Source organism: Cnephaeus nilssonii, assembly GCF_951640355.1.
Source record: "Cnephaeus nilssonii genome assembly, chromosome: 5".
In the NCBI taxonomy this organism is placed as follows: domain Eukaryota; kingdom Metazoa; phylum Chordata; class Mammalia; order Chiroptera; family Vespertilionidae; genus Cnephaeus; species Cnephaeus nilssonii.
In genome coordinates this window covers 44952573-44975354 of record NC_137076.1, presented here as the reverse complement: position 1 = coordinate 44975354, position 22782 = coordinate 44952573, and the positions used below count along the sequence as shown (strand labels likewise).

At 36.8% G+C, this 22782-nt stretch overlaps 1 protein-coding gene across 2 annotated transcripts in view; it reads right to left on the bottom strand.

Moving 5' to 3' along the window:
* Positions 1–22782, bottom strand: part of RXFP1 (relaxin family peptide receptor 1) — a gene marked incomplete at both ends in the record, with an annotated part of 90269 nt that overhangs the window by 18680 nt on the left and 48807 nt on the right. For both annotated transcript variants that reach the window (XM_079770425.1, XM_079770426.1), the window contains 8 exons: positions 516–587; positions 2679–2750; positions 8332–8406; positions 10245–10316; positions 10408–10479; positions 15209–15280; positions 18275–18346; positions 22096–22201. In XM_079770425.1, the coding sequence (XP_079626551.1) occupies positions 516–587; positions 2679–2750; positions 8332–8406; positions 10245–10316; positions 10408–10479; positions 15209–15280; positions 18275–18346; positions 22096–22201 (613 nt within the window). The remainder of the gene's footprint in view (positions 1–515; positions 588–2678; positions 2751–8331; positions 8407–10244; positions 10317–10407; positions 10480–15208; positions 15281–18274; positions 18347–22095; positions 22202–22782) is intronic.

The window sequence follows — 22782 nt, the reverse complement described above, 5'->3', positions numbered from 1 at the left end:
CTGATTTTAAAAAGGGACATTATAAATAGCTGATTTAATTTATCTCTCTCTTCTATTATTATAGGTTGGGATGTTACCCATGGCAGTGTTTCATTTCTTTATGAATCAGAGATTATCCTTTGGTTTCAGAATTAGCAAAGTGAAGTCCTTTTATGTTAATGGTCTCTGAATCCTAACTCTTTAGGAAACTTCAAGACAAATTTGCTGTCCCTCTAGCAGTGGAACAGAGTGCTGTCGGATGTATTTTATTTATTAAATTTACCCTAACTTTACTCTTTTCTCTGCATCTATGTTTCCTTGCCTTCACTTTCCTCATATATCTATTTTATATTTTCCTTTAACACACATTTTTATATGCTCTCAGAATTCCTCTGTGGCCCAAGGTGTATATATAAATTATGCTAGGAAAAGAGATAATAAATATTTCTTAATGTATAAAAGCATGTATGTGTAGCAAATATGAACTACAACAGTAGAAAGAAAATTTTTATCATTATTTGTTTAATCAAACTTACAATTCATCTAGTTTCTGGAGAGGTGCAAAAGTATTTTCTTTTAGGTCATTAATTTTGTTTCTCCCCATTATCCTGAAAGTGAAAAAACAACACACACATTATAGCTTCTTGATAAATGAGTTGTTAGAGGAGATGAACAGCCTGCAAAAACAAAGGTAATTATATATAGTGCACTTTTCATATCAAGATAATCTGAAGGAGTATGATAAGTTACTCAACCTAATTTTAATCTCAAATTTCCAAATCTTTTAATAATGTCAAAAATAAAACATTGCAATTTTAAAGTGAAATAGGGAAGAGCTTTGCAAGGGAAATAGTGGCAATCTCAATTCTTTAGAACAGTCTGATTCTCAAGACCATCGAGAGCATTAGAGAGCTATTAAGAGCCTCTTCTTCAGCCCATGTAGCATGTCTGTCTAACAAAATATCCCCTAAACGATATCACTCATACATATTTGGAAGTTGATGTAACTTAGGGTAGAGTTGCTGAAGGAAGTCTAGCCCAAGCTGGACCAAGTTAGAGCTCTAGTTTGGGATGCTGTAACTCTTGGCAGTTCACTTCTGCAGGATCTCATGTGGACGAGCTGGCATAAAGGACTAACTCATAGAAAAGGCAAAGGATTCCCAATTCTTTAAACGTTGTGTGACATGCTTGGAAATTGGCCTTGTCCCATCCTTAAGTATTTATTTCCTCCCAGCACTCCAAACCAGTACCATCTCCTCCCAATATCTCTGGACCAAGAGGAAACATAAATAACATCATGCAGAGGTTTCTTTAAAAAGCAAACACAAGTAGAACAAAAAAGAAGTTCTAAGTTTTTTTGGATATATATTTGATACATATTCTTTAGGTGCAGTTTGGTTTCTTTTTAAAAATATATATTTTTACTGATTTCAGAGAGGAAGGGAGAGGAAGGGAGAGATAGAAACATCAATGATGAGAGAGAATCATTGACTGGCTGCCTCCTATACACCCCACACTGGGGACCAAGCCCGTAACCGGGGCATATACCCTGACCGGGAATCGAACCAGTGACCTCTTGCTTCCTGGGTTGTTGCTCAACCGCTGAGACACACCTGGCTGGGTGCAATTTGGTTTCTTTAGGACAATTAATATGAACTATTTTGCATGATTGATATAGAGCATCCTGCATCTGAAGACTGCTGAACTCACTGCAGAAGAGTTCAAATATTTCAATGGCCTGAATCCATTGCAATGGGAGGCATGATTGGAGAAAAGTTATTGTTGTTTTAGTGGTAGCTATTGCATTGCCAATAAACAGGGGTCCTGAATATTCTAGCATGATGGTTTTCAAAATTTTCTATGGTAACCTTCAGTAAAAGAAATGCATTTTACTTTGGGACATAAAATACAACCACACAATCCAAGACTCTTGAAACAATACATTTAATTTTGGAAATTACACTCTGATATTTTTATTCAATTCAATTTTTTTAAAAAAAATTATGGTCAGGACATACTACATTACTTTCATCACTCACTTGTGAGTTGCAACTCAGTTTGAAAAACACTGTCCTGGAAAAATCAGCTGTGAATTAGGCAGCTGTATTTTTATATTAAAGGAAGCCCCAGAATCCTTCACTTTCATGGAAGAGGCAGTGTGAATTTAAAATAGGCCAGAGAGGCATAAGGATAAATGAAACTCAGTAACATTCTAAGCTTTATCCTGGTGTCCACAATTATATATGGAGGGTGTGAACATTCTGCAATATATATATTTTTAATTTTGACTATAATTAATCCCGCCCCTTACAATCTTTGCAGTAATAATTTGTAAAGAGCAAACAGATAGAGATTAAGACTTTTGCTTAGCTTTTCTCATACTGAGGCCCAAGGACAGATTCTGTGTGGTCTCTAAGAATTTCTTTTCACTAAAATGGGTTTTGTTTCAGTTGGGAAAAACAGGCCTCAGATAATACAGTGACATTGTGATGATTTATGTATATTGAGACTCTGTGGTTACCCTTAATTTGAACTTTAGCAATTTTGCCAATGTGCTTCAGTTTCAAAAAACTTCAAGCCGATAGTGAACATTTTCTGTAATTACTATGCATGTTGACGCTAGCTACTGTTCACATAAATGATTCATTTTCTTTGTAAAGAGATATAACATTATTTGAAAAGGATAAAACATTACTTACAAAACAGTTAAACTATTGCAGGAGGTAAAAGTCAAATTTTTTAAATTATGGATATGGTTGCCTTCAACATCCCTGAAACATAAAAGATGATAAAGCTAAATTTTAATCACAGACAGAAATAAATTGGTTGAGAATTATTTGCTTTCTAATAAAATCGCTTCACATGCTGTTTATTTTATATAGATTCTTACAGGTGGCCACTTACATAATAGCTGAAATAATATTTATATAGATTTAATGTTTCTTGTTTCGCTGTTAATTGTAAAAATTGTTTGAATCACCGTATCTCTATCACGTGTTCATATGGGCACATATGTTATTCTGAGAAATGTGAAAAGAACGAGAGGTCAGACTGAAAATCTTTGTTACGGTAGACACTCACTATTAACAGAGATTTCATAGTGGACTGTATTAAGCATCTGTCTAGAGTTACCAATGGCATTTCTCTTCTCTAAGGGGTGTGACCCTATTTTGCTGTAGCCTGCAGAAGCTGCTACTGCCAAAACAATACTTAGCTTCTACCTCCCTTACCTAAATACTCCCCAGAAATTTTTTTCACTAGCCTTTCCCACTATAAATAACCTCATTGCTTTATCACATTGCCACACAGTTTATTGCAGAGGAATCCCCACAGGCTATTCTTGGCTGTCCATTTCCAGTTTAGGGATTACATAGAGAGGGTGTCCCAAAGAAATGCATTCACACTTTAACAGCTGATAGCTCAATATTGAAGATGAAATGCATTTTAAGAAACACTGCCTTTATAATTATTCAGAGTATGTGTATGCATGTTCTTGCGACACCCTATTGACCCTCCTTGAACTCTCCTGCTACGTGGCTCAGGGACTGTCAGGAGTCTGGTCTAAGCAGCCAAATTTGTCAGAAAGTTTATGCTTTATTGTTCTCTTGTAGTTACCATGAAGGTATTCTTTTATTGCTCCTCTTTCATTGTTTGGTTTGTGGTGAAAGTGTGTAGACCAGAGTTAGCTGAGGTTAGGGATATACTTTCAAAAGTAAATGCTGGTTCTTAAATTTACTCAGTCTATACCAACACGGAGTTTACTGGTCATCCTATAACATAGGCCTATAGGAATAGTCATGACTCAAATATATGGGCTAAAGTGTGACACAGCTACTAAAATCTGTAAGGGAAACGTGAGTAGCAATAATGGAAATGCGATATTCTGCTGGCTAGGCTACATCTGGGAGAGTCAGTTTTATTTTGGGCACTGCAATAAAAAATAAATATTGATAAATCAAAGTATATCTGGCAGATGTGGATGTATCTAAAAATCAAGTCAGTTGGAGAAAAGGGTGTATTTATTTATTATTTTTTTAAAGTATATTTTTGTGTATTTCAGAGAGGAATGGAGAGGGAGAGATAGAAACATCAATGATGAGAGAGAATCATTGATCGGCTCCCTCCTGCATATCCCCTACTTGAGATAGAGGCTGCAACCCGGGCATGTGTCCTTGACCAGAATCGAACCCAGGACTCTTCAGTCCGTAGGCTGACGCTCTATCCACTGAGCCAAACCAGCTAGGGTGAAAAGGGTGTGTTTATAATAGAGAAGAGTAAAACGAGAGATATATTTGAAGTGAGACTGTAGAAGATATAGGGTTTTCCTATGTTGCATCAGGTTGCAAAATTAGATTTACTGGTTGAAGGACACAAAACATTTTAAGTTTAAGCTCGCAATCTATCGTGTTCAGAGAAGCAGCTTGTTGTCACTATAGATATTTTACAGAGGCAGTACCATAACTCAAGAATTTTGTAGAAGGGATTTTTGTACTATATGGAATACAATACTCTAGAACATTCTTTTAAAGAAAAATTCCTATTATTCTCTTAAATTGGAAACTAAGCACTTATGATCATTAGGTTTGGCCAGGGCTTTGGCCTTTCATAATATTCATTGCTGTTCTATGAATCTACCACCAGGTGGTGATGCTCTCTTAAGCCTCAGAAAATATCCTTAAGGTGATCTTGTTAGCTACTTATGAAACTTTTTTTTTCTGTTAAGCTAGTATCTATATTTAAATTAGTATATTTATTAATTTGAAAAATCAGTGGAAGGTACACATAGAGGCACAAATTAGGGATTTTTGATTACATTGTTAGTTTTACTTAATTTTAAATTTATTTTAACCTTGAGTTGTAAGTTTGCTTTGGCTTTCTTCCTAAAATTAGAGGCTTTGGTCCTTGATATGCAGGGATCTGGTTTGCAGCATACATATTAGCTGAAGCATCCAAACCTGCTTCTTGTTGTCCAGCTCCTAGCTTTTAGGGAGTTGAAAAGGGTGGTGTTTTGTTGTTGTTGTTGTTGTTGGTTTGTTGGTTTAGACCACTTTTCCAACTTGATGAGCCTCTGAATCTAATCATATTATTTTTCTCTTTATACATGGCAGAACTTGCCAAAGGTTAAAATTTGGTTCTTTAATCTGTAGAACAACAATAACAAAACAAAAACACCAACAATCTTGTCTATTCCTTCTCAACTTTCTCTCTTATCCCCTAGTGGCATTCTAACCATGCAAACCTCCTTATCCTCTACTTCCTCTCAACCTTTTAAACATTTCTGGCTCCTATTTCACAGAAAATCTTGAGGTGATCAAGGAGGGAAAAGCCTTTGACTTTCTGCCCAACATCTATAGACTTACCTGTAAATGCACCTGGTCTCTTTCTAGTCTCAGAGGAAGAGATGGCCCTTCTCCTGCTTTAGGCTAATCCCTCCATATGTTTTCTCGGGTTTGGTTTGTGTATGTCCTAAAATATATGGTCAATTTTGGTGAACGTTCTTTGGGCATTCTTTGTTTGCAGTTTTATATCTATTAGGATTAGGTACAGATACATATAACAGAGACCCAACTATAACAGCATAAATACATAAGGAATTCTTTTTAAGAAAAAAAAATCTAGAATTAGCAGTCCAGAGCTAGTATGGTAGTTTAACAAAGTTGTTAAAAACTCAGATCTTTCACATCCACCATTCACATGTCCTAGTCTTCATGGTCCAAGATGATGCTTGGCCATAATATCCATTTGTTCTGGATAAGGAAGGAAGAGAAGGGTCTGCCTTTTTCTCTTCAAGGAGATTTCCCAGAAGTGCCACACTATACTTCTTAAGCCTCATGAGGTAGAGATTAGTCACGTGTATAGATCTAGATGTAGGGAAGTTTCGGAAAGTAGTGTTTTTGTTGGGTACATTGCTATCCCAAATAAACCAGTTCTGTTATTAAGAAGGGACACTGCAGTTTGATATACATCAATTAGAGTTAATTTATTAAGTATGGTAATAGTTCTCCATATCCTTGTATGCCCAACCTGTATATTTTATTTGTAATTCATATTATGTTCTTGAAATTGAGCCATGTTGATTATAGTAAGGTTAGTTCATTCATTTCATTGCCCTGTGTGTATCACATTTCCATCCTTTTCCACATCTTCCAGTATCTTGCTCCATAATATAGCCTCCATGTTTTCTATATATTCAAATTATTTATATTAGCTTCTTCTACCCATATATAATCTTGCTCAGTCTTACCTCAAATTAAAAATTTACTTCACTCTCTTGATTTTTAGTTCACCTTCCTTCAGCTATTGCCCATCTGTCCATATGCTTATTTATTACCTATGTTGCTTCCTTTTAAAATTTCCCTACCTTTACTATAGTGTTTACAGTTTAAAAATTGCTTTGAAAGAGCTATATTAAAAGTTTTAATCTGTTGTCTGTCAGATATTTTGCAAGCACATTATCCTGGGCTATCATATGTCTTTTTATTTTATGTGTATTTTTCCACTAAATCAGAGTTAAACTTTTTTTCCCCCCAACACATCTATCAGATTTTCTAGTTTATACTTGCTAAATAAAAGTTTATGGGCAAGGTAAATATATTATAACTATTTTAAAAGAAATAAATACTTACAAAGTAAAAATTATTACTAGGATTAAAATTGGGGAACAGTCACTATCAGGAATGTACATGGAATGAGTTGTTTGGATAGCTAAAACTTAAAATTTTAAAAAGTCCACTTTTTAGTAATAAATCTTAATCATTTTTATCTGAAGTGATATATGGCTGTCTTTTTTAAAGCAAAGGGAAGGCTTAGTATCTGCCATATTTGCTCCTGGTCTCAATGCATGATTTCTTCATTGCTAATTTACTTATGACTAAGTTTGGAATACTGAGCACGGTTAACTATTAATGTATTGATCTGAACCAAAATTTAATTACAACACAGGATATTAAACTTAATTTGCCCTTTCCATAATGACTACACCAAGATGCCCTCTGGACTAAGTCATGATTTCTGAGATATTTACCTTCCCCTAAATAGTTCCAAAATATAGTATGTTTTGAATTACTATGTCTGCTTTTTATAGTACTTCTCACTCCTGCTTTATTATCAGGTTGATAGTTGTCACTTCTTACAAAAATTGTTTCTTACTCTAACTTTCCCCTTACTTTTTTTTTTTTTTAAATCCTCATCCATGGATCTTTTTTCCCCATTTATCTTTAAAGAGAATGTGGAAAAGAGGGAGGGGGAAGAGAGAGAGAAACATTGATGTGAGAGAGACACATTGACTGGTTGCCTCCTAAGAGTCCCGACCCGGCCCTGGAATCAAACCTGCAACCCATCTACATACCCTTGACTGGGAATCGAACCTCTGACCTTTTGGTCTGTAGGCCGACACTCTAGTAACTGAGCAAAACCAGACAGGGCTTCTTCCCCCTTACTTTTTTTTTAAAATATATTTTTTATTGATTTCAGAGAGGAAGGGGGAGAGAGGGAGAGAGAGAGAGATAGAAACATCAATGATGAGAATCATTGATCGGCTGCTTCCTGCATGCCCACTACTGGGGATCGAGCCCACAACCCAGGGGTGCCCTTGACTGGAATCAAACCCGGGACCCTTAGTCTGAAGGCCGATACTCTATCCACTGAGCCAAACCAGCCAGGGCTTCCCCCTTACTTTTAATTTGGCATTTTTAACCTACTGTGGGCTTAGAAATTAAAGAAAAATTTGAGAATTTCCTACACAATAAGAAACAGATGGAGTTTTCATATGATACTGTATTTGCCATTTATTGACCAAATATTTCAATTGTTATTTTGGTTGTTTATTTCTTCATTTTACCTGTATTTTAATAGGCAAATTTACAGGGTAATTGAGTTCTGAATAGTGGAGTGATACTTATTACAACAAGCAAAGCTATTTGGTAACAAATTTTATGGAACATATTCTATTGTGATTTGACTTCAAAACTAAATTCTAAGTATCACATTTTCACTATGCAGAATTTAGAAAATTTAGTCTTTTTGTACATATTAATAGGTGAATAGGTCAACCGGGGAAAGGGGAAGATGTTATATAGATACTATGCCATCCCTTCTGTCTTCTTTCTGCTTCCAAGTTTTTTTTGTCTGTTTGCTTATTGTTGTTGTTTTTGAGATGTTTTATTTTGGTGAGAGTTTAGAGGAGTTAGTTTGATAATGGGGATGTTTAGTAACAAAATCATGTTAAAGTAATTTGAGGAAATGTGATATGACATTAACAATTTACCATTTTACAAAACCTAATATCCCAACGAACTAGGCAAAACTAGAAAAGTTAATTGACTTCTTTTAAGAAAAGACAGAGCAACTTACAGCCAATTCAGTCTTGGCATGTGCTGACAAAGAGGTCTGTCAGGCAAATGGGTGAGGACATTATTCATCAGGCCTCTGAAAAAGAAAAGAAATTTTTTAAAAAAATCACATTTTTTTCTAGTAGTTTTATTTAACTTAAGCCAAACATGGTATTATCATTATTCTTATGAAACCATGAAAATCTATTAAGTTAGTTGTTTTCTCTATTTTGGTCCTGTGTTTTATATTTCAGTGCTTGTTAGTGACAAAATTAGATAAATAATATCTGTCATATGGAGGAAGCAGTAATGTTAGTAACTAAAAAAAAAAAAAAAAGCCAGTGCCTTTCAATAGTGGGCAGTAAAAAGGAGGTGATGTTATTTTTAAGTTTTTAATTAAAATATTTTTATTGATTTCAGAGAGGAAGGGAGAGGGAGAGATAGAAACATTAATGATGAGATAAAATCATTGATCAGCTGCCTCCTGCATGCCTCCTACTAGGGGCTGAGCCTGCAACCCAGGCATGTACCCTGACTGGGAATTGAATTGTGACCTCCTGGTTCATAGGTCAATGCTCAACCACTGAGCCACGCTGGTCAGAAAGGAGGTGATTTTAAATGAATGTTATTTTTCTTTACTAAGATTAACATAAGGCAGTAATGGTGTGCTTAAGAATATTTCAATAAAATACCACTGTGAAGATGTATTCAGTTTTGATGGGCTCAAATTGTAGAAGACAGGAAATCTTAAAAATCGTTAAAACTACAAAATAGCCTTATCCTATCTAATAAAGAGGGAATATGCTAATTGACTGTCACACCCTCACAAAAGATGGTGGCGCCCATAGCCAATAAGGAGGGATTATGCTAATTGACTGTCACACCCTCAAAGATGGTGATGCCCACAGCCACAAGATGGCGGCGCCCAGTCCCCTCAGCCCTGCTGGGGTAGCAGGTGCGCAGCACAGCCAGGCCCGCCCCGCGCACCTGCCTCCAGAGTCCCCCCAGTCCCCTCAGCCCCTCAGCTGTCCAGGGCCAGCCCAAGGTACAGGCAAGCCTTGGATGGTGGCTGCCCAGCTGCCAAGGGCTGCCTGAAGCTTGCACTTTTGGCAGTGGCAACAGCAGAGGTGTGATGGGGGCTTCACCTTCCCCTGATCACCAGGTCGCCTCCCGCCCCTGAGGGCTCCCAGACTGTGAGAGGGGGCAGGCCGGACTAAGGGACCTCCGCTCCAGTGCATGAATTTTCATGCACCAGGCCTCTAGTAAACTATAATTAAATAATGGTTTTTAGTTGTAAAGCCTTTTTTAGGGTTTTAACAATTCCAAACTTAATGCTGTTACACTTAAAGCAGTAATTAAAAAAAAATTATGTAGATTTATCGTTTACATGGATCAAAGTCACTGAAATATATAAAATCATTTTTATATTTTGTTGTGCATTTGGAAAGTTAGTACCACTAAAATAAATATGTTTCCATAAACTTTCAACCTATGATTCAAATAAGATATAGAATGAGAAATAATGCCACAGTTGATAATATGGAAAATTACAAAAATAAAAAGTAGAAATAAACCAAAATATTTAACATTTAAACATACCCCCCCAAAAAAACACACCAAAACACTAATAGCAAACAAAACAAAACAAAAACAGAATAGGAACTATAGAAAGATTACTTTCCCCCCCAAATATTTTGTTTCTCATTCTTTAGAAAAAAGTCTTTATTGTTGAAAGTATTACATATGTCCACCTTTTTTCCCCATTGACCCCCTCACTCTGCATGCCCCCCAGACTTTCACCACCCTATTGGCTGTGTCCATGGGTTATGCATATATGCATAATCTCTCCCCACCCCACCTTCCTTCTGAGAAGCAGTAATTTTTATACATGTGTTTTCTTTTAATTAAAATATTTGCTTTAATTTTAGTACTTACAAGAGTATAAGAGAATTTAGTCCATAAAATGTTAGTGGGGAAATTTGACTGAGGTGATTATCTTCAATTACCCTGCCAGCCAGAAGAAAAAAAAATCAATTCACTTATACATTTTTAGAACATAAAAACCAATGCCATAAAATGCCACATAAATTAAACGTACAGCCACTCTAATTTGTGGAGATCTTCAAAAACACCAGGCTTCAAGAAGGTTATTCTGTTATTACTAAGATGCCTGAAAAAGGAGAAATGACCACAGTAAAATTGGTATTCCTGATATTTTGTAATAAGGAAATGAAAAACAATAATCATACATCTTAAGTTTTTTTAATCTACTCTTCTCATCATGCCATTTCCCTGGCTTTGGATCTCTAAAAGTTCTTTATCATTTACATTTTTATGGCTAATTCTCGCACAATCAATCAATAAACCAATCAGCCGTGTCTTCATTCATCTATTCATTTATTCATCAAATTGTTTTGAGCACCTACTCTATGGCTTTATGATAAGCATACCATTTATTTCTTTGAGGGGCCTTGAATCTCAAGGGAAGACAGCATGTGAACAGGTTATTGCAGCAATGAGGGGAGAGGAGAGAAGTGTACCGTGCATGTTGCTCTGATCATGCAGAGGAGAAGACACCTGGCTTTGCTGGGGTCGGGGCTGCAGAGCACAAAAGAGTGAGGAAGCAGGAAGGCTTTACCAAAGGAGGCACGCTCGAGAAGAATCTTGGACGAAGACATGCCATTCACAAAGCTAAGAATGGGCAGAAGTTATTCTAGTTAGAAGAGATTGCTTATGCAAAGGCAAGAAGCAGAGAGTGACTAGTGAAGGGATCGCCGGATAATTCAGTGTGGCCTCGCCATGCGGCTGTGAAGACAGTTAAGAGATGAACCTGGTGGGCAGACAGGGGCCTCTGTTCTGGTTAAAAGGACATGGCATGTCTTGCTAAAGAGGTTGAACCCACCATACCTGCCCAACCTCTCACACTTTTACAGAGTAACCCCCCTCTCTTCTATGTTGATCTCCTCTCACCATGTTTATTTCTAGCTCAATTTCTTTAGTGCATCAATTCACTGCTCTGAATCTGCTGCCAGTTTGATTCCTAGCGTTGTTCCTTATTTATAGTGTGACCTTAAGCAAGCAATTAGCTTCTGAGAGCCATTGCTTCTCTAACTCTAAATAATATTAGTACCTGCTCCTAAGGGCTGTTGTAACATTTGAGGCAAATGCATGGCATCCGCATTGGCAAGTCACAGTACTCAGTACTGTACATATTACTAGTACTTAATATAACAATGTTTCCGCCCATGCCTCCCACTTCAACGTCTTTCCTCTTCTTTTTCCTCTCTGCCTATGCTTCATATACAAGTACCAGTTTAAGTTTCACTTCCACTGATACCAAGGACCACACCGATTTCTCTCTTTTCTCCACTCGGCAGATCTTAAGTTGACATCCTGTAAAATGTCTCCTGACAGGAACCTCCCCTTCCCCCACCAAGTTTGACTTTTGCTTAGGGGCAATAAGGGATGATGCCCCATATTAGAACCACTTCCTTCCCTCCCTTTCAAACCTGGAACCTCAGGCGGGCCAAGAAGAGGTAAAGAATAGCTTCTACACTTCCTCTGAATACCTCGGGGGGCTCCCTTGAAAGCCGGTGGAAATCCGCCAGGTGCAGACATTTGATCCACCCATGCAGTCGGTGTTCATCTGTTGAGCCCAGTCCCTTTTCAGAGCCACTCTTCACTGCTCTGGACACAGAATGGTCCATCCTTTCACTGAATCATCGTACGCAGCAGTTTTGGTTTGAACGACACAGGTTTAGGACTTAAGTAACCTCTTTTATCATTCTCCCTTGTTGGGTGCATGCTTCGATTGTTTCTCCACCTAAGACTAAGTGAGCTTCTGGAGAATGAGAGGCCCACGTCTCCCCATTGTTAGTACAAGGCTGTACCAGAAACACTGATGTGCGGGCTGCTAGAAGGAAGCTGGTCTGACTTATCTTTCTTGGTTCCCCATGAAGTCTAGCTGAAGAACTTGCACATTATAAGGGCTGGTGAATATTTATGGATGAATGAAGAGCAGGTAAGTGAGGATTATCTACGAAAAACTAGACGTCTGTGACATCTTTAGTAGTCGAACAATATTCCATTTTTATGAAAACAAAAACAAAAACACACACACACAAAAAAACAACAACAACAACAATGGAAAGAGATGGAAGACACTTTTAAATTTACTCTCCGGGTCTGTATCACCTCCCACATCCATGCAACATTAAACCAAGAAGATGCAGTTGAGTACATTTTGAACAGTCATAGGGGGTTTGGAGAGAAAGATAGTGAGGAGGCTGATGAGCATGAGTCGAATATTGACTTTGGCTAATTTGCTAAGACACGAAAGAGCAGGGATGGGACAGGAGAGAAGAGAACATGGCGAATGTGATTACTGTGAAGGCTTTGAGTCTGCAGTGGCTTCTTTCATTTTGCTTGTAAAATGATTAGGTGGCCTTCAATCCCAAACTCTGATACCACAAGCTAGGAATCTGTTGGAGTCTCTTGGGTTAGGATAGAAAGCAAGGGGGGAGAAAGGAAAATAGAGGGAGTTGTTTATTCATGTGACTTTTTGTTGTTATGTTTCCATTCAATAACTACAAATGGAACTTTGAGAAAGCCCATTTTAAAAAGCTTTACTCTTAACCATGACATACTAGTTCACACCCATTAGGATAATGGTTATAAAAAACAACAACCATTACACCAACAAAAATCCAGAAAATAATAAGTTGGTGAAGATTTGGAGGAATTGAAAGCCTTGTGCTTTGCTGGTGGGAATGTCAAATGATGAAGATGCTGTGGAAAACAGTATGGAAGTTCCTCCAAAAAAAAAATTAAACATAGAAATTACCTTATGACCCAGCAAAGCCACTTCTGGGTATATATCTAAAAGAACTGAAAGCAAAGACTCAAACAAATATTTGTGCACCCATGTCCACAGCAGCATCATTCACAATAGACAAAAGGTGGAAGCAACCCAAATGTCTATTGATGGGAGAACGGATAAACAAAATGTGGTGTATACATACAATGAAATACTACTTAGCCTTAAAAAAGGAAGGAAATTCTGACACATGTTGCAATAGGAATGAACTTGAAGACATTGTGCTATGTGAAATAAGCCTGACACAAAAGGACAAATAGAATATGAGTCCACCTCGCTGAGGTACCTAGAGTAGTCAAATTCATAGAGACAGAAAGCAGAACGGTGGTTGTGGGAGTTCAGGGGTGGGGGAGTGGTGAGTTATTATTTAATGGGTACAGAGTTTTAGTTGAAGAAGATAGAAAAGTTCTAGAGATGGATGGTGGTGATGGTTACACAGCAATGTGAATATACTTATTGCCGTGGAACTGTACACTTAAAATGGTCAACATGGTAAATTTTATGTGAGCATATTTACCACAATTGAAAAATATTTTACTTTTTCAACCTTTATATATTCATAAAAGCAGGATTAATAGAAAAAGAATAACTAGGGAAGTCTTTGGGTTTTTCCCTTATGAATTTTAATCATCATCAGACTTTCTTATTTCGGTTAAATTTATTCAATCATTATTCTTGTCACCATGACTAATGCATTACATAATAATTAGTTTCCTGGTGCACAACATTTGTGCACTGGTGTGTGTGGGGGCGGTCCCTCAGCCCGGCCTGCACCCTCTCGTAGTCTGGGACCCGTCGGGGGATGTCTGCCTGCCGGCTTAGACCCACTCTCTGGGCCTAAGCTGGCAGGTGGATATCCCCCGAGGGGTCCTTAGTGCTGCCGTGGAGGCGGGAGGGGCTCTCACCACCAATGCTGTGCTCACTCACCAGCTATGAGCCCAGCTTCTGGCTGAGTGGTACTCCCCCTGTGGAAGTGCACTGACCACCAGGGGTCAGCTCCTGCATTGAGCATCTGCCACTGGTGGTCAGTGCACATCATAGCGACCAGTTGTTCTGCTGTTTGGTAGATTTGCATATTAGGGTTTTATTATATAGGACTAGAGGCCCAGTGCACGAATCCAATCGGGGTGGATTAGGGCTGGACCTGTTGGGAGGAGGAGATGGTGGGAGGTTGGCCAGCTGGTCTGCCCCGATTGGGGCTGATTAGGGCTGGGCCAGCTTGGGGGAGGGGCTGAGGGCAATTGGCCGGTGGGACCCACCCCCAATTGGGGTGGCTGGCCAATTGGGGGCTGGGCCAGCTGTGGGGAAGGGCTGTGGGCAGTGGGCTGGCTGGCCTGACCCAAATGGGGTGGTGGGGGCCCATCAGGGGCGGGGCTGGCTGGGGGAAGGGGCCGCAGGCAGTTGTCTGGCCAGCCTTGTCCTGATTGGGGTGGGGGGGCAGGTCTGGGGTGGGGCCGGGCAGGAGGAGGGACTGCAGGAGATTGACTGGCCGGCCCCACCCCCTATTTGGGTAGAGGGAGCGATCAGGGGCGGGACCAGCGGGGGGTAGGGGCCGAGGGAGGTTGGCTGGCCGGCCCCACCCCTGATCAGGCGGGTTCACTGGCCTTATTGGGTGTCATAGCGACTGGTTGTTTGGGTCGATCCAGTGGCTGGCTTTTTATATATATAGATAGTTCTTGTTATATGTCAGGCACAGTGTGCCTAATTCTTTCCATAAATTTTCTCATTTGTTCCTCACAACAGTCTTGAGGTAGGTACTGTTATAATTTATATTTCACAGGAGAGGCAACTGATGCTTAGAAAGAAAAATAAATTGCTAAACTTCACACACTTAAGTGAGTGATGAAGTGAGGACCTGAAAGCCTGTATGACTCAGAATCCCATGCTCTTAGCTGCAATGCTATGTGCCCCTTCAGCTCTTTGCACATCTCCTAGGCATTGTTGTGGGCTGGAGGGCTGGTATGGACTGGGATGGGACAGGCTGACACACCACTGTGGAATGGGCAAATTAATTGGTACTTACAGTTTAGTAAGATTGTACAGTCCTCTGAAAGAATGCTTGGATATGGATCTAATCTTATTGTTTTGCAGGAACCTGTGAAAATGATTATTAAAAGGAAAACATAATGATAATGATGATATATCTATATTAATTCATTAATTGTAACAAGTATGCTATAATAATAGAAGATGATAATAATTGGGGAAACTAGGTGAGGGGTATGTGGGTATCCTCTGTATTATCTTCATGATTTTTCCGTAAACCTAAAACTGTTCTAAGATTAAAAATAAATAAATGAAAAAACAGTTCTGCAAGATGAAAAGAATTCTGTGGCTAGATGGTGGTGATGGTAGCACAATGATGTGAAGTACTTAATGCCTCGAAACCTACACTTAAAAATGGTTAAGAGGGTACATTTATGTCATATGTATTTTACCACAATTTAAAAAAATTTTTAATTATAAAAGGTATATATAATGAAATAATTTAGTGAATGTGGACATCATGTAACTTTGTTTTGCTATTTTAAATTCATGCATGATTAGGCTAGTTTTTAATTTAGAAATACTAGTTGTAAAGGTAAAAAAGGTAATAGCTAAAATTTAATATTTGAATTTTCTGGGAATGAAATTTTAATGCACAGTAAGGCACAGATAGTCAGACTTTTTAGCATTTCCTGCTATAATTTTTCAAACTTGTTGGTGTTTGACATAGTGTTGGCAAACATACAAGTATGTGACATCTTTAAGGCCCCCCAGAAATATTCCATGTTAATCACAAATCTGCTAAGCAAGTCGACTTTAATCTTATTAATTTGACACCCAAAGTCTTGCCCCCCCACAAAAAAAATGTTTAAGGAAACTTATGAGGAATATACATGACAAAGAGAAAAATAGAAATGAAAAGAATCAGGACCAGAAGAATATAAATTAGATAGGAATATCAGGACAAGAAGGCAGGCTTACTTAGTTAATAACTAAAGTCACATTGATGGTTTGACCCTGAGGCAGCTGGAGGTCAAAGGAAATAGGTCCCAGAGCACAAGCAATTGCATCATATTCATCGGTGAAGCTTTGTGCTTCTATGGCCCAGGTGGTGGGGATGACCGAGGAGGGCCTCCAAGCCTGAGTTCGTGCTCTGAGAGTTGTCCTTTAGGGTAGTCTGAGTATATGTATACATTTTATAAATTTTAGGAATGATAAGGGAGAAACCAATACGAACACTTAATTAGAAATTTTGACTAAAAGAGATCCCTTATTTCTGCAACATGCAAGAAAACCTAACTTTGATTATAAAAATGTTATTATTAAATTTATTACGCATAGCAATTTCACAGATCATGTGGCCCAATCACATAGTAGGTAATGCATCTTTCTCACTAATACATAGACTTCAATATTTATTTATTTATTTATTTATTTATTTATTTATTTATTTATAACTATTGTAATGAGCAAGCAATGCAGTATATTTTCTGGAGGCTGAGCCAAGCTATACACCTGATAACCAATTAGAATTTTTTTAAATTAGGCTATTTTGGTTTTTTATTATTTGGAACAAATTGGCTGTTCACGAATTAATTTAATGTTCATTGTTTAAAAATCCTAAATATATAAACCTGAATTTTGCTATTTAAATTTGAAGTCCTAACTTCTTTTAAACATGTGGACATAAGGTGGTGCTACAGATCAGAAAAACTCTTCATATTACAGAAATCAGAAGATAACATAAAGAAGTATCATCTTGAAATTTTTGTAGCAGGCGTAATTTTGACAAGTTCTTTTTTGTTGATTGATAAATGTCCAGAATAAAATTCTAAAAAGTAATTTTTATTGAAATTTCTGTTTTCATATATGAAATATACTTTTTTTTTGCAGATTCAAAATATTTAAACACAAGCATATGACAATACGATTTACTTACATGTTGACCTAAATAATCAGTTAACATCACCTAGATCATTTTGGATTTTGAGAGTACATACATCACTCTAAAGTCCACCTAAACTAAAGAGAAGCTAGCATGTCAGATACTACTTGAGGCCAAAATAAAACTCAACCTGCAAGGCAGATGTGAAAATGGAATTTAGTCCCCCAAACAACATGCTCAGTGGTTTCAAAGCGCAAGGACTCACTATCTTAGGTGGAGACTGAGTTTGCAAAACTGGGGGCAGGGGAAGCTCTTTTTATTTTATTTTTTATATATATATATATATATATATATATATATATATATATATATATATATATATATTTCAGAGAGGAAGGGAGAGGGAGAGAGAGATAGAAACATCAATGATAAAAGAGAATCACTGACCCAGCCTGTGTGGTTCAGTGGTTGAGCGTTGATCTATGAATCTGGAGGTCATGGTTCGATTCCCTGTCAGGGTACATGCCCAGGTTTTGGGCTCCATCCCCAGTGTGGGGCATGCAGGAGGTAAGCCGATCAATGATTCGCTCTCATCATTGATGTTTCTCTCTCTCTCCCTCTCTCCCTTCCTCTCTGAAATCAATAAATATATAATAGTATATATTTTTAAAAAGAGAATTATTGAGCGGCTGCCTCATGCACACTCCCACTGGTGATGGAGCCTCCAACACCGGACATTTGCTCTGACTGGGAATTGAACCATGACCTCCTGGTTCACAGGTAGATGCTCAACCACTGAGCCATGTTGGCCAGGCTATGGGGGAAAACTCTTCACTATCTAATCTTGACTGCAGATGTAGTACAAGTTCTTCATATCTTTCTTTAAGGTGTGTGTTGAGGTGATCCATTGCTAAATAGTGCAGAGAGTGAAACCTTCTGATGGTCCTCATTTTGGCAGAGTAGGGCAGGAAAATTTACAACACACATTCTCTAGTTTCCTTGGGGATAGGTATATAAGATTTTTCTAGAATGGCTTTTACAACTACTGAAAAAAATTACCTGGTAGTCTCCAGCTAATAGCTAAAGAAGTCCCCAAAGAGGATTAAGTTTAAACAGTGGTAATGTTGGTGTTACAGACATGGGAAGAAATAGATATGCCAAAAATGTTAATTTTAATACCAATAATTAAATTTAAAAAAATTAAAACTTTTTTCTTACAGTGTCCGAAGATCATGGTACTTCTTGAAGGCATCAGGAGGAAGTTTTCTTATTAAGTTCCTCTGAAGTGACCTGAAATAAAGGTAAATTTGGATTCTTACTTGAAGTTTGCTTTTCTTTATTTTAAAAACAGAACAATATGGATAATTATAAACTTTATTTACTTTAGCAACAGCTTTCAGGAAACATTTTGTTTCATGATGCTATGCTCATATTCATAGTATCATTTAAACATGGTCTAACTGTTGATTTTGTATTAATTAAATATATTCTCTTTTCTTAAATTAGATTACAGCACTATAAATTTGACATACAAATTAAAGATAATAAAACTGAGAAAATAATTTTTAGTTATGTTCTCCTTTTCTACTTTTATTTAACAAACATCAGAAAACATCTCAGTTTTTGCATGATAATAAAAATATTGTTTCTTTTTAAAACACATTCAAGGACTTGAATAACTTTATATTCTTCAATATTTCATTGCTCAAATTCCACTACTTTTACTTCCTTTTAAAATTGGTTGTGAAGAAAACTGTCAATTGGTACATACAATTGAACCATCCTTATTCAATAAGTGGTCCATTTCAATTTCTAATAAATCATATGGAAAGATTTTGCCTTGCATCGCAATTTGAAAAGCAGCTTGACACAGACCATGTCCACTTTAAATGTGGTTGTGTTGAGAATGACCTAAACCTTTAAAATTTTTTTTTAAGAAAAGCAATGTAAGGTAGTGGTAACAAAATAAAACAAGCAACAAAATAAAACAAAACATAAAAAAACAAAAACAAAAGAATCCCCAAACAATTGCAGCTGGAATCCCTTACATGAATCATACATAATTTTTCCATGTCAGTCTTTTTCTTTAATTGTGAAAGAATGGATTACCTCTCATAATATGATGCTATTATTATTACTAACACTGGAGGCCCGGTGTACAAGAAGAATCTTTGATATACTTAAAAGAGACACAAGTGAGGTCCCATGAGAGAACCCAAGAGGAAGAGGTTAATTGCATTTGGTTTGGCCCTGCCAAGGCATTAGCGGTGAGTTAATTAAATGTTTGACCAAATATAGCAGGCTAATTTTTAAGTTGATAATTTTGTGTGGCCTGCAAATGATGCTACAAAGATCCAAATGGCCCTTGGCAGAAAAAAGGTTCCCAACCCTTTAAGGTCTCTTAAATAATGTTTCTTAGAAATTTGGGTTTTTATTAATGGTGCCTAGAATTTATAGGCTCTTTCTTTCTAAATGATGCCAAATGTTTTCACAAATAGCATTCTCTATATTTACATAGGGCCCCAGGAAATGGAAGGAGGTAGGTGTTGTTATTCACACTTAATAGAACAAACCCAAATTCTTTTTAATATAATAGATTTTTTTATTTTAAAATTAAAATTCCAAGTTTGACTCTTCACAAAGTGAAGTATGTGAATGAAAGAGAGCAACTGCTGGCTTTATTATTATTGTTAGAGCTACCTCTAGTTTTTATAAAGAAAGTTCTTATTGGGTGATATCATTTTAATGATAAAATTCCAGGACCTTAATGTCAGCTTTCATAGAGTTAATATTTAGCAAGTTAGAACAATGCAGAAACAAACATATTTATATATTTGTCTCTTTTGTTCATTAGCATTTATGTGAAATATCTTTAACAATCCCAACTTCAATAAGTATTAGTTGGGTTATTGGCTTCTTTACTACTTTACTTATAGATGATTTAGTCTATATCTGAAATTTCTCTATGATAGTTCCAACTCAAAATATGGACTGAGCTCAGTAATAAACTTTGATATTTACTCTCCTAATGTATTTGCTCTAAAGCCTTTTCTCTGTGGAGTGGAACAAACACTGGGATGAGATGTGATGCTGAGTCAGTGTTCTGCAGAGAAAAATAGAAATGGACACCCTCAATCAAGCTGCTCAACCCAAAGTGCAAGAAAATGCTATTTTTAAAAAACACAAAATAAAATAAAGTGGTACAGACATAAACTTCTGCGCTTCGTTCTCACATCTCCAAATTCCTGTAGGAAATTTCCACGGCATGACCTGTTAACCTCAAATTGAAAGAAACTTCTAAAACTGGAGTCCTCCCCTACTTATTGCCACCAGTCTCCCCATCCTTGGATCACTGTATTACTCAGAATAGAAACCTCGCAGTCATCTTGGACTCTTCCTTCATCCTCGTCTTTCTGTAGCCAATCATTTATGATTCCCGTTTTTTCCTTATACCAAGGGTTGAAAACCGGTGGCTCATATGTATGCACACATCTCTTTATGTATATATGTATGTGTGTACGTACGAATGAATATATATGTACATATGTATGTATGATGTATGTATGTATGTATGTACTGAGCCAGAAGAGCTTTTTTTTATTTTTTTTAAATTGAATCAGAATACCTTTAGGTGGGACGTGCACTTTCTAGTTAGTCATTGCCTTATGCTCCTCTATTTCTCCAGCGCTCTTCTTCTGTTTCTCGTTAACAAAGATTAGCTGAATTGCTTAAAGATGAAATGAAATTTTATTTGTGGAAAAATAAAAAATAAGATTGGTAGCATCAAGGTATTCTTTGGTTTGGATTTTCGAGTAATTTGATATAAGCACTGGGGCGATACTTTTTTCTTTGAATATAGAATGAAATCATCATACATTATAAAAATCCAGCAGTTCCAGTCAGAATTTAAATCATGGAAACTCTCCATAGGATCTCAGATTTTTTGGGGAAGAGATTATTATTATTTTTCTAGTAAGACTAATTACTATAACAGAGAGCATTGGTGAATTGAGGCTAGGAAAGAATGCTATCCTTAGTTTAAGTGGGAATATTGCTTCCTTTGGAAAAGTCTCTGTAGCTTACCCTGCTGGATGCTCTCAGCTCAGTGTCAATTTGGGTAAAGTCTCCAGATGACATCACTTGGGTAAACTCCCAGATTCTCTTAATTTGATGGCACCACTATCATCATGGCTATTCCTAACCCCTTATATATACTAAGCATATGATTTGCTGGGTTATGTGATTTGGGTTAAAACAAGGCAGAACTTGCCAACATTTATAAATTTAAGAATAACTTCTATTTTTGCCCTCATATACACAGAGCCATAAGTCACTAAAACATCTGGATGAAAACAAAAAACCTCAGCAAAAATATTGGATTAAAATATCTATTTTTTACTGATTTCTTTTGAAAGTCTCAGCCAAATGTGTATATTTGTGGTGCTGAAGTTTGCTGAATTCAAATTTGTACTGGATCAACAAACCACTTATTATCAAGATTTCTGTTTTACATATATAAGTTTGAGTTACTTAAGAAAAAAACCCCAATATCAACATCTCCAAACCAAATGTGATTCAGAAGAGTTTAATTTTAAATGTGAAGCTTTGAAAATATTTAATCCCATTTATTTAACTTTTTAAAAATTTCTATATCAGAGTGCATTAAAATTTATGTTCAATAAATGCTAAAAGAACTCTTTCAATATGTGTCAAGCAAACACTTGATAAAATAAGAAAGCTCTATATAAAAGTTTAATTGGCAGCTTTTTTTCTTTAGCAGCACATACAATTGATGGCATCCTTTGTTTAGATGAAATATGGTGACACTATATTGTTATGAAGGACTAACTAAGTTAATACATGGAATAAGGGTAGCATTTAATAAATGCAAAATAAATATCAGCAACCAGAATCGAGCATGGAGCAATGACATGATCTTTGAGTAAAAATGTACTATATCAAGAATGACAAGGCCTTAATTATGACACGGTTTTCCAAGGACTATTCTGGCTCAGGTGAAGCCATTCTTTTCTACTTACATGGAGGTCACATTTGAAGAAACTGATGGAACAGCTCGTAATTTGGACTCATCACAGTCAAGCTGTAAATCTTGGCAAAGACATGTCATGGGCACAAAACCGACCGCTGAATAAAGAGGAGGAAGTAAGACATGAGGGCAGTGAGCGACCAGGAACAGGAGGGTAATGGAAAGTAAGAAAAAGCTATGAAAATTATTTAGTACAAAGTCTATCTTGTCTTACCTAAGCAATTTGGTCAGTGCTTTAAATTAAGGTTCCAAAGTTTGCTTTTAACTTGACATTACATGGTGCTAGAACATTAAGATATAAAAATATACAGGTTTAAATAGCAGACTGCAATTCTCCTTTATTTATTTATTTTTAATTTTTGCAAATGAATTAAATCATCCGCTCTTGCTTACCTCAGGAGAAAAGCTAGTCTGAGGGAGATATGATAGTGTGTGATGGCCTTTAATGTCCACATTAAAGCTGCTACTTAAGAATAAAGTGTTTACTGACAATATAATCAAATCTTTAATGGAGGACTAAATCATTTTTAACTATCATGCAGGCGAAGAACTACATGCTGAGCTATAGTGTTGGTTGATTTTTCTTTTTCCTGAAAAATTCAGGAGTTTTTCGAAGGATTTTAAAGTGATCTTTTGGCTTTTGCAGGGATGTAAGAATGTCTAAAATGTCATTTATGGA